We start from the raw sequence: 15792 nt of genomic DNA, 5'->3' as shown, positions 1-15792 counted from the left end.
GTCTAGAGAGTGTCCTTGGATGACACAGACTTTGGAGATAGCAGGGAAGAATTTAAAATCAGTTATTGCATTACATATTCTATGATATAAAGACAAACGTGGTGACAAGGAGAGGACAGAAATCTCAGTGCAAAAAAATGTAAACAAAAATAATTCTACCGTTTAAAACTACAATATTGCAAATGAACAATTCATGGAATTGTCTTATCATCAGACTGGAGGTACAGAAGAAAGCCTCAATGAACTTAAAGACAAAACAACATAAATTATACAGTTTGAAAAATAGAAAGATGATAGGGAAAAAAAGATCCTGAGTGACCTATGGGACAATACTGAACAGTCTCATGTATGTGCAACTAGAGTTCCAGTAGAAGAAGTAAAAGACAATGGGGCAGAAAATATATTTGAAGAAACAATGAAAAAATATTCCCAGATTTGTTGATGCCCATTAACTTGGAGATCCAAAGTGCTCAGCAATCCCCAAAGAGGAATGACGCAAAGGAAAACACACCTAAGTGCTTCATAATCAAACTAACAGAAAGCAAACATAAAGAAAAGGGCTTGAAATAGCCACAGAAAATTTGTGCAGGGGAACAATGACACAAATTACTGCTGAGTGTCTCATCAGGAAAAAAAAAATCTCATAACAGAGATAACCAAACATCTTTAAAATGCTGAAAACAAAATCTCAACCCAGAATTTTATATTCAATAAAAAGACTTTTGAATAAGGGCAATAAAGACATATTAAATTGGCTGAAAGAAAACAAGGAGAAATCCTCGCTAGCAGACCTGTGCTCAAAGACGTATTAAAGGAAGTTCTTTGGTTGAAGGGAAATGACACTACATGGAAACCCACATGTACAAGAATGAATGTAGATTATATATATATGGTAAAATATAAATACTATTTAAAACAATTTCTTATAAAGACAACCAATCATTTAATGCAATATATACAGCATTGTAAGAGACCCTTGAAACATTACAATCTCATTGAACCTCCTCCATCCATTTTCCTATTGCTGTCATATTCATTACAACTGCATATATTACAAACCTCACACTATAATTATGTGAAGGAGGTTAAATACATTTATAATGTTTCAAGGGTTTTACATTATTACATGAGTAGATTGTTGTAAATTAAGAGCTCTTATTGTAATCCCTACAGCAACTGCAATAAAAGAATACAAAGAGGTATAGTTAAAAGGCCATTAGAGAAATTAAAATATAATAGTAAAACTTATTTGAATAACTCAAAAGAAAGTAGGAAAAGAGGAAGAGAGAACAACTAGAAAACAAATAGTGAAATGGTGGTTTTATATGTAATTGTATCAATACTTAAGTTGAGCATAGCTTGGCTAAATCCTCCAACCAAAGGGAGATTGTCAGACTGTACTAAGCAAGCAGAACAACTAAATGCTACATTTCAAGGGTTAACATTTTTTCTAGAGGGTCCAGATAGCAACTATTTCAGGCTTGTAGGCCATATGGTTTGTGTTCCAACTCTTCAACACTGGTATCATAAAGCAACACAAATAGCATGTGAAGAAATGGGCATGGCTGTGCCACCATAAAACTTTATTTACAAAATCAGGCAACAGCCTGAGAATCATAGTTTGATCAAGCTTACTGCATATGAGATGTACTTTAAGTATACAGAGATAGAAAATTGAAAATAAAAGGATGGAAAAAGATATACATGTAAATAGTAAGCATATGAAAGTAATATAGCTATATTAATATCAGGCAATGTAAATTCAACATGAGGGATATTACAGCAATAACGAAAGACATTTCATAGTATAACAGATTCAATACATAAGGAAGTCCTAACATTTAAAGTGTATGTCATTAGAGAAAACATAAGGCAAAAACTGATAGAATTAAAGGGAGAAATAAACAGACAAATACAATCTTATTTAGAGAATGTAATACTCCTGTCCCAGAAGCTGATAGAATTAATGGACCAAAATCCCAAATTGACAATCATGATGAAATAACTAGTACTGAGCTAGCTCTAGTACTAGAAGTGTATGCTTATAGCCCTCTTACATGTGAAGTGACTTCATATATACTGAAAAAAGAAAAAAAAAACAAAAAACCTTGTAAGAATAAGAAGACGTAAACAAATTATTATCTACCTTAATCTGACATACAGCTATGGAATACTGTACCAATCAACTATAAAATATTTTTTTTCAAGTGCCCATATAGCATCCAGCAGGTAATATTGTATGACTGCATGATAGGCCAAAAGAACAGATCTCAGTGCATTTCAAAAGACTAAAAGCTTGCACAAGCTTAACAAAACAGAAGTCAAGGAGAAATGTTTGGAATTTAACAATGTTTGGAGTTACATGGCTCCAAAGAAACCACAAAGGAAATCCAAAAACATTTAAACTGAATGAATATGAAAATACAACATACTGAAATTTGTGGAATGCAACTAACATAATGCTGAGGATGAAATTCATAGTTTAAATGCTTGTGTTATGAAAGAAGAAAGGATAATATCAGTTATCTAATTTTTTTTAAAAGATTTTATTTATTTATTCATGAGAGGCACAGAGAGAGAGGCAGAGACACAGGCAGAGGGAGAAGCAGGCTCCATGCAAGGAGCCTGATGTGGGACTCGATCTCAGAACTCCAGGATCAAGCCCTGAGCTGAAGGCAGATGCTCAACCGCTTAGCTACCCAGGCGTCCCAAGCATAAGAATAAATTTTATAAGACATGTCATTGTCCACAATAAAAGTCATAAAATATTGCTAAGAAAAACTGGAGTGTAAATAAAGAGATATGTGCTGTTCATAAATTGGAAGGCTAAATAAGAAGTCAAATTTAAAATTCAAATCTTGGTGACTGAGTGGAGCCCAGTGACAGGATGGCTGGGCACAGATTGGTGTTGGTATTAGGAGATCTGCACATCCCATACCAGTGCAACAGTTTGCCAGCTAAATTAACAAAACTGCTGGTGCCAGGAAAGATTGAGCACATTCTCTGTACTGGAAACCTTTGCATGACTACCTCATGACTCTGGCTGGTGATGTTCATATTGTGAAAGGAGACTTCGATGAGAATCTGAATTATCCAGAACAGAAAGTTGTTAACTGTTGGGCAGTTCAAAATTGGTTTGATCCATGGGCATCAAGTTATTCCATGGGGAGACATGGCCAGCTTAGCCCTGTTGCAGAGGCAGTTCGATGTGGACATTCTTATCTCGGGACACACACACAAATTTGAAGCATTTGAGCATGAAAATAAATTCTACATTAACCCAAGTTCTGCCACTGGCGCATATATAATGCCTTGGAAGCAAACATTATTCCTTCATTTGTGCTGATGGACATCCAGGCTTCTACAGTTGTCACTTATGTGTATCAACTAATTGGAGATGATGTGAAAGTAGAACAATTGAATACAAAAAGTCTTAAAAGCCAGGCCTATCTTGCTGGTTTTTTTTTCATTCCCATGTTCGAATCAAGTAATTAAACATTTATGTACCACAAAAAAAAAAAAAAAAAAAAAAAAAAATTCAAATCTCAATTTTGTCTATAAATTCAAAGAAACCATAATCCCAAAAAGCTCTTAATTGTTTTGGTAAAAGACAAATTGCTAAAATTTATATGAAAATGTAAAGAAGTAAGATTTCTAACACAGCAGAACATCAAAGTTGAAGGACTTACATTATTATTGTTATTACTATTACTATTACCATTATTATTATTACCACCACCACCAGTACTACTATAAATGTTCCAAAGCCAAAAGAAAGTCTTTTTTAGCATACAGTGCTGGAATGAGTTGACAAATATATGTATAGCAAAAGCAAAAACCAACCATCCAAACAAACCACCTTTATCTTGATGTATCATATCCTTAAATGTATAAAGTTTCTAGAAAAAGACAGAAAAATATCTTCACCATTTAGTGATAAGCAAAGATTTTGAAAAGTGGGCACAGAAAGTACTAAACATAATAGGAAAAAGTTCCTAAATTGTTCTTCATTAAAATTAAAAACTTGTGCTCATTGAAAGACAGTGTTAAAAAAAAAAAGAAGCCAAGTTACAGACTAGGACAAAATAGTCACGATATCGCTATAACAAAGGATTTTTACACAGAATATGTAAATAATTCTTACAGATCATTCACAAACAGATACACACACAAAACACAAATACGAGTAAAATCATAAGTAAAAGACCTGAATAGTCACTGCATAAAAATAATGACCAATAAGTACATGGAGCTTAAAATCCTTAGGCCTCAGAGTAATACAAGTTAAAACCAAAATCAGGTATCATTTCACACCTCCTGGAATGGCTAGATTAAACAGAACTACAACACCAAATTTAGGCAAGGATATGCAAGAACTGAAACTCTCAAGCACGGCTGGTAGGAGTTGGGATTTGGACAACTACCTTAGAAGGCTATCTGGTGGTTTCTTATGAAAAATATCTACCCTATGACCTGCAATTCCATTTCTAGGTACTAACCCAAGAGAATGAAAACATATGCCCACAAAAATGCTTGTATAAGGATGTTTTTAGCCATATTACTCATAATAGCCCAAACTGGAAACTATCCAAACGTCCATGGACAGGAGAATGGATTAAAATAATGTGACATATTCTAACAGTGGAACATTACTCGGTAATTTCAAAAAATAAAATCATTAATACATGTTCCTCAGGAACATGATGTTAAATGAAAGAAGCGAGGCACAAAAGAGTACGTTCTGTATAATTCCATTTATATGAGGTTCAGGATTAGGCAAACGTTATCTCTGGTGTTAATAATCAGCACAGTGGTTGCCTAAGGGAATGTGGATGGTGGGGCTGAACAGAAAGAGAGTCCAAGGGAACATTCTGGGGTGATGGGATGTTCTATTTGATAACTGGAGTAATGATCACAAAGCTGTATTACATATATCAAAACAGATGTAATTGCACATGAATTGTAAGCATTCTTTACCTTAATATAAAACATTATACTGAGAAAAGCTAAAGCATAGATGACTTGCAGCAGGACAAAAGAACCAGGTAAAACGTGCTGGGAAAAACTGCATACCTTTTTCATTTCCCTTTCTATTTACTTTCGGGTGGATTTATTGTTTTAGGGACAGAGAGTAGCTTCTATGGTTTCATCAAGTCATATTAAATAGAAGGAGGTACCAAGGGGAAGGGAGTGACTAGAATTATCTCTGGGGAAGCTGTATTCAGGGTAAATCACAGAATCTTTCAACATATTTGTCCAGGTAAATCAGGCTAAAGATCACTGCTCACAGTTTGGAATTTAAAAAAAAAAGGGGGGGGGGCGTGTTTAGAGATAATATGACATATTTGTAGAACATGTTTGTAGAGTGAGAGTCTAGTAACTTCTAATGAATTGCTTTTCTTATTTTAAAGTTTATAAAAGAAAAAAACAGTAAGAAATGGTAAATGAAGAGCAATATCTCCCTTCTTTTCTTAATTTCACTCTCCAAAATAATAGCTGCTAGCAGTCTTATAATGCCTTAGTGTGCCAGGCAGTGTTCTAAGTGTGGCATAGATATTAAATTATTTCAGCCTTAGGATATCTCCATATTAGATTGAGACTAATAAAATTGCTTATGATCACACAGCTAGTAAGTAGCAAAGCCAGGATTCAAACTCCAGGAGTCTTGCTCTAGAATCCATGAACCACATTACAGGGTTACACAAATATGCTAAGGGTTAACCATTGTCAAATGTGCTAAGTAGAAATAAAAATTGTGTGGCTAGTGGGGGAGGGGGTATTCATTGACTATTCGTATATAAAATTTACATGCATTTTATTATTAATTTTCCCATTTTTATTACTGAGACTCCACTCTCCCTAGCAGGGAAAAGCCTTTAAAAATTATGCTGATTAGTTTGGCTTGGTTTTGAAATTGATATGGTAACAATAAACTTAAGTTTATGCATGTAGGGACGCCTGGGTGGCTCAGCAGTTTAGCGCCTGCCTTTGACCCAGGGCGTGATCCTGGAGACCCGGAATCGAATCCCTCTGCCTATGTCTCTGCCTCTTTCTCTCTCTCTCTCTGTGTCTCTCATAATGAATAAATAAAATCTTTAAAAAAAAACCCTAAAACTTTATGAATGTATCTTTTTTAACGTTGGAAAATTTCAGAGATTTGAAAGAATCACAGAGGTTAGAAATGCATGTATGCCTGGAAGGAGAGACAAATGTATTTAAGTCATTCTCTTCAGCCAAATATTTTTTGGTCAATTGATTGGAAGGACAAGTTTAAGAATTTATAAAGAATGAGTGCTTGGGTCAAAATTTTTATGGTTCTCCTAAACTTTCTTCATTGTTTGGCTTCGTAACTTTAAATATGAGAGGCAATTTAAATCATAGAATAGCAAAAATGTTGGAAGAAGCCCTAGAGGTGAATGACTCCTCTAATCTGTGAAGCATGAAGAAAAGTCTTGGCCTTAGGGGTCAGTGGGCCTGAATTCTCATCTTCATGTGTCAAGTCTGGGCTGCAAGTCCTTGGTTAAATACCTTCTCGGAAGCATGCTTGCTCACCTATAAATCCGGAGTAACAGGATCTGATAAGTAGGGCTGCTAAGAGGGCACATGTGATAGTGTGTAGGCAAGGAAAGCGCCCTGCAGGTAGCACAGGCTGACCAAACTGATGAGAGTCATGTAGCTAATGCTCACAATCATATAGCTGCTAAGTAGCAGAAGGGAGTTCAAACTTAGGTCTTAACTCTTCATACTACGTTATTTCCATAAGTGCAGTGCCTATTAAGGGTTCAAGTTGCTTTTAAATAACTTTGTAGAAGATTCTCCACCTCGTTTGTGGTATTTTGCTCAATATTATAGACTTGTTTCGAGATCTCCTTCAAAAGAAGTAGAGGACTAAAAATGGCGGTGCCAGCAAAGTTGCCTTGATTTAAATACCTCAAAGTTGCTAAGACACCAGATCTTAAATGTTCTCACCACAAAATGAGGTGGTAATTATGTGACATGATGAAGGCGGTAGCTAATGCTCTAACATATTGTATCACGATATATAAGTGTATCAGATCAACATGTTGTTCACCTTAACCAGTGTTGGGTGTCAACTACCTCCCAATTAAAAAATCATTTAGTAGGGGATGAAGGAGGTTAGCAAAGTGAAGGAGGGTGAAAGTGGCAGGCATAGCCAATACATCACAATCTTGGGAGGTGGGATCATTTGAAAAGACAGAATGCCATAATGGAATTGAACGGTTGAAAAACAAAAACAATACCCACTTAAAATAATTCCCACATGAAAGAGTTCATAAAATTTTAGGTGTTTCAAAAGCAGGTTTATGTAGAACAAATTTGAAAACTCTTCTAGAGGGAGCATGAGTAATCATGAACACTTCCTAGGTAGAGGAAGCCTGATGTAGCCACTTATTCAGACATTTGTTAAAACCATAATCTCCAGGTTGGTTTCATCTAAGAGACCCTTGACCACCATATTTCCTACCACTAAATTGGAAGTAAGCGCTAAACAGACATTTGTCATCTCAAAATACACATTGTGTGAATCTGCCTGGTAGACACTGCAGAAGGGCACCGAGGCTACCAGTATCTAAGACTGGGACCATTTGCTTCAACGTGGATGGAACTGGAGGGTATTATGCTGAGTGAAGTAAGTCAGTCGGAGAAGGACAAACATTATATGTTCTCATTCATTTGGGGAATATAAATAATAGTGAAAGGGAAAATAAGGGAAGGGAGAAGAAATGTGTGGGAAATATCAGAAAGGGAGACAGAACGTAAAGACTGCTAACTCTGGGAAACGAACTAGGGGTGGTAGAAGGGGAGGAGGGCGGGGGGTGGGAGTGAATGGGTGACGGGCACTGGGTATTATTCTGTATGTTAGTAAATTGAACACCAATAAAAAAAAAAAATTAAAAAAAAAAAAAAAAAAATAAGACTGGGACCCTGACAGTGTGGAATCATCACTTTTGGCAAACGGGCCATTGATACCTGTGCAGGTAATTAAGGTCATCTCCAAAAGAATAGTTATTTTTCTTTCTTCCCTGGTCACATAGCTCTCAGCAGAGTGAGTTTCCTCCTGAGCCAAGCTTACTAAAGAGTCAGAGGAGAGGAGGGCTCTAGTTCCTGCATCTCAGAAGAAAAGTTGTCAGCATTTTCTAGTTTTGAAGAAGGAAAAGAAGAAGAATAAAGAGTTTGTCTTGTTAATACTACTTTCAATTTTATATCCCTAGAATTTTAAGACTCTTCAAAGAAACTCTCCATTAAAATAGGGAATCCTTAAGTCCTCAGTAAAAATTTTAAAAATGGTCTCTCATTTAGGCCAATAGTGAATATGGGGACCATCCGTTACATAAACAATTGGGGGATTGAAATAAACATAAGAATTCTGAATATGCAGAACAGGATGCTGCCTGCATGCATTCAGCCTTCAGAGTTCAAAGTGCTTCCTTAACGTGGGTAATGCTGGTATAGCACATAGCCTGGCTCAGGGACCAGGGCTTCCCTACACCTTTGAAAAGAGAACACACTTGAAATTTAAGAAAAGCATGTATATAGACACCTAGAAAATATTTAAAAAATGGAAAACATTATCTTTTGAAGCAAGCCCTTTCCTCTGGAAACATTTCAGGGAATATCTAGAAGGAGAGGGGAGGGTTATGGATGGATGGTTCTGCCCTTTGAGTGGCCAGTGACCTTGTAGTTGATTGACTATATGGAGACTCTAGCATTTCTACATTATCTTATTTTCCTATAGTCCTCTCTGTTATTTATAGTTTGATAGGATAATGGGGCATTTTCTTCCCTTCATTCTGGCTGCCTGCTAGGCTATGGGTAGGGAAAGAGAAAGAAACCAAAATTTGGGTTTGCCAGATTTCTAATACAAGGGGAGAGGCCATGTCAGGCCTGTACTTTAGAGCACACCCTTCCATCCCTTGCACTATATTAAATGCCGGCAGGCACTCAAAGCCAGAGATGAAATTTTAATTCCAAAGAAGTCTTGAGGCAGCAAAATATATTTGAAATTATATGGGATATGGAATAATATACCACATGTATTATCTTGAGCAGGTTAATTTCACAGAGACTTGGACACTGTGAAATAGGGTTAATTGCATTTAACTCATTAAATTGTTGAGGATTTCAGTTAAAAAAAATAAAAAGAAGACTAGTAGGTGCTTATGTAGTGATGAAGAAAGTGATTAAAAATGTGCTATATTGGTCCTCAAGCACTATCTTCTCAAATTATTCAGTAGAGAGTCGATTTTCCCTTGGGGAAACATACATTTGATTTTAAAGTAAGTATTGATTGGAAATAGAATTCAGTTAAAATCAACTTTCTTGCGAGATCTTCTATATATGAAGAGATACTAATGAGAAAAATTTTAGAAAGGCTTAGTAGCATTGTTAAGAAACAAATAACAATGTTTCTTGAAATTTCAGGGTTTGGGGCAAGTCCTCATTAATCTTTTTGTCAGTTTAGGACCATCTCTGTTTTTTGTTTTTGTTTTTTTTTTTTCCTGAGACAGTAGTGGAATAATATAGCGTTCTACAAGGTAAAACTGACAAGGTGAGTTTTAGACTTCTAGTTTGTCCATATATTACATAAAAACTTTATGAAAATAGTCATGGATTCCACAGTTGCAAAAGATAAATCTCTTGGTAAGTGTCCAAGATTCACACAATGTGTATTTTGAGATGACAAATGTCTGGTTAGAGCTTACTTCCAGTTTAGTGGTAAGAAGTAGGGTGGTCAAGGGTCTCTTAGATGCAACCAACCTGGAAATTATGGTTTTAACAAATGTCTGAATAAGTTAGTGGCTACATCATGTTGCCTTTATATTTTTCCTTTATCTTTGGTTCTCTTAATTTTTCATTAGTTATTGCACTACAAGGTATATGAGAGGATTTGGAACTCAAATAGTAGCCGGTAACTTCCTGCATAGCTAAAAACAATGTTCAGGGGACAGGATAGAGAGAAATCGAGAACATAATAAAAAATAGTAATTGAATCAGTCCTCATTCTTTAATGTTCTCCTATCTATTTTTTTTTATTTTTTATTTTTTATTTTTATTTTTTTTTCTCCTATCTATTAAATAACTAGACATGAAGTAGGCTTAGTCAATTAATGCTTTTTGCCTAGAACTGTGAGTAAATACCCTACATACACAGGAAATGATCAGTCATTCATTTTCATTAACAAAAAACAGCCGATTTAGAGAAACAGCTTCCAGTGAGAATTTATATGATTCAAAGCAGCAGAGGAATCCTGAGTCCTAACTCTCCAATGAATATACCAGAACACAATGCCAAGTACAACTACTAAGCATTTCTTGCTGTAGCTCTCCACATTTGAAATAGATATAAAAATATGTAGCTCACACTAATGGAATGGGTTATGAATATTTGCTAAGTATCACTAGGACTGTTACAAATGTACTCTTTAAGTTCTCCTTGGGCATAAAAGATTATTTCTCTCCTCTCTCTCCACTGACTTTTTAAAATGCCAATGCAGAGAACTTCCCCTGAATGTTGTTTAAAACTCCCCTGCTCTGTGAGTTGTATCACTGAGGTTTTTAGATAAAATGTTTAGCTCATACCTTTTGTTCAAAGTGTTTGTCATAATGGTGACTCACGAGATCGTTAATGGTATTATTTTTCAAGATGGTAAACAAAGGGGTATATATCTAGGGAAAAGCTCTATATCTTTATTAAAAAATGTCTTCTACTCATGTAAAATGGTGATGAAAGAGCTAAAGATAGTAATGAAATCCTCGTATTGATTCATAAAGGTGAAGTTATTATGTAGAAAAGAAGAAAAAGAACATACTAGACCGCAAAATGGCCTTAGCAATTCTTAACTTGAAAGCTCTTACTACAAAAGTGCACTTACTCTGGACACAGGGATTAACAACAACTCATATTGCAAAAATGCTGGCTTATCTCAGAGGGCACTAGCAAGGAGTGACCTATCAGGAAGGCAGAAAACATGGCAAATCTTAAGAGTTTCACAAATTTTTCATAAAAGCACTTTGATGCTTAGGATGAGAATTCTAATTTATTACCTTGATATTATAAATAATATTAACTCTGGCAAAATTGATATGCTTTTCAATTAAATAACAATTATTTCGACAAATGGTCAAGGCAGATGGTAAAATCCGTGCTTAATTTAATGAGGTACTTTAATGGAAATCCATGAAGTCTTAACCCTTAACCTAAAGACACCATGAAGCCAAGTGTCCAGCATTTATTTATCCATGATTTTAATTTTGGGTCATCATGTGATAATAACCAATGAAGAAACAACAAAATCCCACACACATAATTTCCTTTTTTATACAGAGAAGGATAAATGGGGTCTAATGTGATCTTGGCCATTAGAATAGGATGATTAAGAATGTTGAGGATGTTCCAAAAATTTAATGCTTATTTGGCCATAATGTAGAGAACTGCTGTTTATTTTTCAGCTCAATTCCAGGATACAGAGAAATTTCATTTTTTTATTCTTTTAAGAAATAAAACTATATTGGAATGCATCAGAAATCCTAAGTAAATAAGATGGAAATACCCCAGAGCCCAAGATGTTAATTTGTGAGTACTGTAGAGCAGATTATAAGGAGAGAATAAGATTTTGACCAGCAAGAAACTTATACACATAGAAGGAGAATTTTAATAAGATACTGCCTCTGGGCAACTGTTTGCATTTCCTTTCATGCACATGGTACAGGCAATCTTCTAAAGTTTCCACAGGAACCATGGACACAAACCCACATGAAGTGTTGGTAGGTAAAAAGGTCACTGCAAAAAGGAACACATTTGTCACCAAGTGACGGTGGGGGCCGCTCAAGATTGAGTAGTGAGGTGTCAAGATCAGAAGTGACTGTGCCCCGATGTGAGAGTGGACAAATTCATCAACTACAACACATATTAGGAAGACGTTTCTGCCTTGCATGACCGAAAAACAGAGAAAAAGGAAGGCATGGTGAGAGAAAATAAGAACTAGTGATTAAGCACAAAGATGCTGAAACAGCACTGCCTGAAATCAAATACAACTTTGGCCCCTATGAACTGTGTAACCTCAAGCAAGTCATTTAACCATCCTCTGCCTTAATTCTTTCAAATGTAGAATATGAGTAATAACGGTATCTACTTCAGAGATGATGGCAGGATCAAAACAGAACTCAATGCAAGCTCATACTATGTGACCTTAAAAATTTCTGAGCTATTGCCTCCCTTTGATGGCAGCTCCTTTTGAATATTACTTTCTTCACTAAAACGGCTTTCTTTACAAGGTAGGATCATGGGTCTTATTCAGGCTGCTTTTCCTTTTGATTTTCTTTTAAGTTAACCTACCTGAGTTGCTGAAAGGGGGTGATACCGGACATCAAGAAAATATAAAATTAAGCCCAGAGTTGCCACTAGCTATATCCATCCCCTTGCAAAAATCAATTTCCTCATGTTTGAAACCAATGGTATACCACAGAATCACTAACAAAACTTTAAAAATGCAAATGCTAGGTGCCCACTCAAATCTGCAGTCAAGGCTGGGGTGATGAGGAATATTAAAAATGTGTGTATGTTAAGAATCTCCTTTGGTTAATTAGATTTTCATTATAAACCACTATTAGATATTATAAAGTTGGATCTATCTGTATTATTTATGACTAATAATTTTTAATCTAAACACCATCTAAATAATTTTTAAAGCAGTCTTCGTACTTTGTCTAATTATTTCCTTTTTGAATTGCAGAAAAAAGAACGAGGGTTATTTTCCCCTCTGAATAAAATCCTTTTATGGACTAAAGTGACTTAACGAGAACAGAGAAGTGACAAGATAATACCACCTCGCCAACTGTTTCACTGCTGGCCAGACCTGTTACTGCAGGCACCCGGCCACTCCCACAGGATTTACTAACCACTTTTAATTAATGTCCACCAACCTTAGTCACATGGCTTAGAATGGTTGACCTTTTGGAAGTATAAGCTTTTTAAAATGTCCCCCTAGGCACCGAAAAAAAAAAAAAAGAAATCAAATAATTGAATTTAGACTACTGACTGAGAAAAATAAGGGGACACATGTGAAATCACACCCCAAGGCAATTCTCCAATGCTGGCAAGGCAGTCACTGTGAGCTGCAAGCAGAACATGATGATCACCCTGATTTGAGGGCCACGCCTTTCCTCTTACAGAACAGTGACAAACTGTTTTAATAATTCTCCCAGGGGAAGTCAGTGAACAAATGAGGTCTTCTTTCCATAACTTACTTTGATTTCTTCATGTACAGCCAGTAGACAACACCAGCAACTAGGGCAGCCAGGAGGAGACCAACGACGATCCCCACGATCAGTTTTGCCTGGTCATTCACCTTTTCTCTGTTTTCATCTACAACAGAGAAGAGAAGTCCGGGCAATTACAGACACTGTCAAGGATTTCTGAAAAGAAAGTCAATCTGGTTATTTTTTCTTATTAAAAATAATTAAGGCTTACGACTACTATAAGTAACATGCAAACTTGTGCTTTGAAAAGATAAAATTTTTAGCATTTTTACTATCTTGTCTCATTTGCTCTTTTAATTCAAGTCAAAATTGTGACAGCTAAGACGTTACTTATACAATGACACTTCATAAATCTTGAGCTGATAGTCAAGGAAGAAGAGTCGGCAGCGTAGTACCTACCACTTATCTCGTCTGCCTCATCGTGCTCTGGAATACTTACTGAAATGAAAAATGTTAATATGAAATTAAAAACAAAATTTGTTGATATATGAAAGTCACCTTTACCATTATAGTATGATGTAATAAGACTCAAAGATGAAATATCTATTCTTTAGCTAAGGGTAGGAAAAAAATTTACATTTAATAGAGCGTGAGCTTCCCTACAAAGAAATTAATCTTGTTTTAAGGAGAGTCGTTAAAACTGCAAAGGTATTAATCTACCATAGAAAATTTCACAACTGACAAGCTTTAGTGTTAATCTGAAATCCATATTAATTTCTCCACTATTTACCACCTTTTAATAGGACTTTTTTTCCTTAAGAGAAGCAAGTTGCCATATATCAAACCTACAATGTAGCATTTCTCAATTTTTCCTACCTCGGTGGAGAATTCTTTTTTATCCTCTAGTATAAGGGCCTCGTCATTAGAGAAGTTCTCACAGTGGTGGGGGTGGAGATTAAAACTGGGGAGGTCCAGAGGCAAAGAGGCATCAGGTGTGATGTTTGCAGAGGCCCTACAATGACTCTGACAGCACCGTGCGCCAGGCCCATTTTAAGAATTGCCAATATCCTGGATTATCATCTGATATCAAATTACATAAATATTCTCCTATGGAGCTGCATCAGAACTTCCAGTGACGTTTGTTAAAATGCAGATTCCAAGACCTTTTCTTATACATACTATATTGGAGTTTCACGAGGTGCTCACTGAATTTGAACACAACTGTACTGAATGTTCAGCAAGCCTCAGCAAGGTCTAGAAACTACTGTTCAATGGGTTAGAATAAAAGAGAAACTTGTGTTCAGGAAGAAAGGGTAAGTTCTCTTTCTAGGTAGGACAAATCAATACTGGCTAAATTGAATTTTGAGAAGTCAATGCACCTATTTTAGAGTTAAATTTGGTTGGTTCTTTTTTCCTGTCAATCCATCAGGCTTTTATATTCCAGTCATATTCTGTTAAGGACCATTATCTTTACACAATTATTTTTTCCCAGCCCCAGCTAATTCCTGGCCAGTATATCTCTATCCAGCTATATACAGGAATCCAACTGACTGAAAAAAATAAAAGTTTGGAAGGTCAGCTAGTATCCTGTCCAGAACCAAGCCTCACTCCAGGGCCTGTCCTGATTTAAGGTTGACAAAGCAATAGGAACAATGATAGAATTGAAGATGATGGATAATTTCAAATTAAATGACAATTGTTTCAGAAATGGCTACTCGGCATGTCAGATTTTTTTTCACTTGTTCTAAGATAACTTCATTTATCTATTTTTTAGCTATGGCTCCAGTATGATATTCAAAAGCATCAACTTTTGAAATTAGACTTCATGAATTCTAACATCAGCTTTACTTCCAATTTGCTAAATGACTATGTATGTGGCATTCCTATTCAAAATAAAAGGAGGATAAATACCACAAAGAATCGGAATGCAAAAGAACAGAGTAAAGGGAATTAAAATTTTACCAAAATTAAAACTGTAGCAACAATGCTGCCATGTAATCTTTGAGTTATCTCTATTCTGAACACAATACATGGATTAAATAAAACCTCAGTTCTTATCCTCTGTTGCTCTTGTGAACTATTCCTGGACCAGATAAGGTCTCTGACCCATAAAATATGAAATGATTTAACTGTCAAGACAAGAATAGTACAAGAATGGACACCAAGACAAAAAAAAAAAAAAAAAAAAAAAAGAGCCTATGATGATGATACCAGATGTAAAATAAATACATAAAACTTACCATAATGCAGTACAGGAAGATGGAATTGAAGATTTTAAACTAATGAAGAATAACTTCAAATTTTCTTACTTTTTTTAATGCCAGAAATGAAATACTCACTAGCAGAGACATTCAAGGAGTTTACTGTTCTCTCCAGCTGGTTTTCTGCTGTGCAAGTTAATGTAACATTCTCTTCAGGGGAAATGATAATTTTACTATAATACCTGCCATTTATATAAGGAGATTCCTCTGTCTGGAAGAGAAGAGGGAAGATGGATTTAGAAATGGAAATGGATTAAAAACTCGGAAAAGAGTAGTACTGAGTGAAACAGGGGAGGTGCTTTGTAGTGCT

General features: G+C 35.6%; 1 protein-coding gene and 1 pseudogene across 1 annotated transcript in view; one reads left to right on the top strand and one right to left on the bottom strand.

Moving 5' to 3' along the window:
* The window catches only part of ALCAM (activated leukocyte cell adhesion molecule), a 211661-nt gene that overhangs the window by 9628 nt on the left and 186241 nt on the right, over positions 1–15792 (bottom strand). The window contains exons 12-14 of the mRNA NM_001313804.1: positions 15561–15693; positions 13681–13719; positions 13270–13387 (exon numbers count right to left, since the gene is read on the bottom strand). Coding sequence (NP_001300733.1) covers positions 13270–13387; positions 13681–13719; positions 15561–15693 — 290 coding nt within the window. The remainder of the gene's footprint in view (positions 1–13269; positions 13388–13680; positions 13720–15560; positions 15694–15792) is intronic.
* LOC100682706 lies at positions 2886–3513 on the top strand (annotated as a pseudogene).

This window comes from Canis lupus, chromosome 33, assembly GCF_011100685.1.
Source record: "Canis lupus familiaris isolate Mischka breed German Shepherd chromosome 33, alternate assembly UU_Cfam_GSD_1.0, whole genome shotgun sequence".
Classification (NCBI taxonomy): domain Eukaryota; kingdom Metazoa; phylum Chordata; class Mammalia; order Carnivora; family Canidae; genus Canis; species Canis lupus.
Note: the sequence above shows the minus strand (reverse complement) of the source record. Positions and strands in the feature narration are given on the sequence as shown.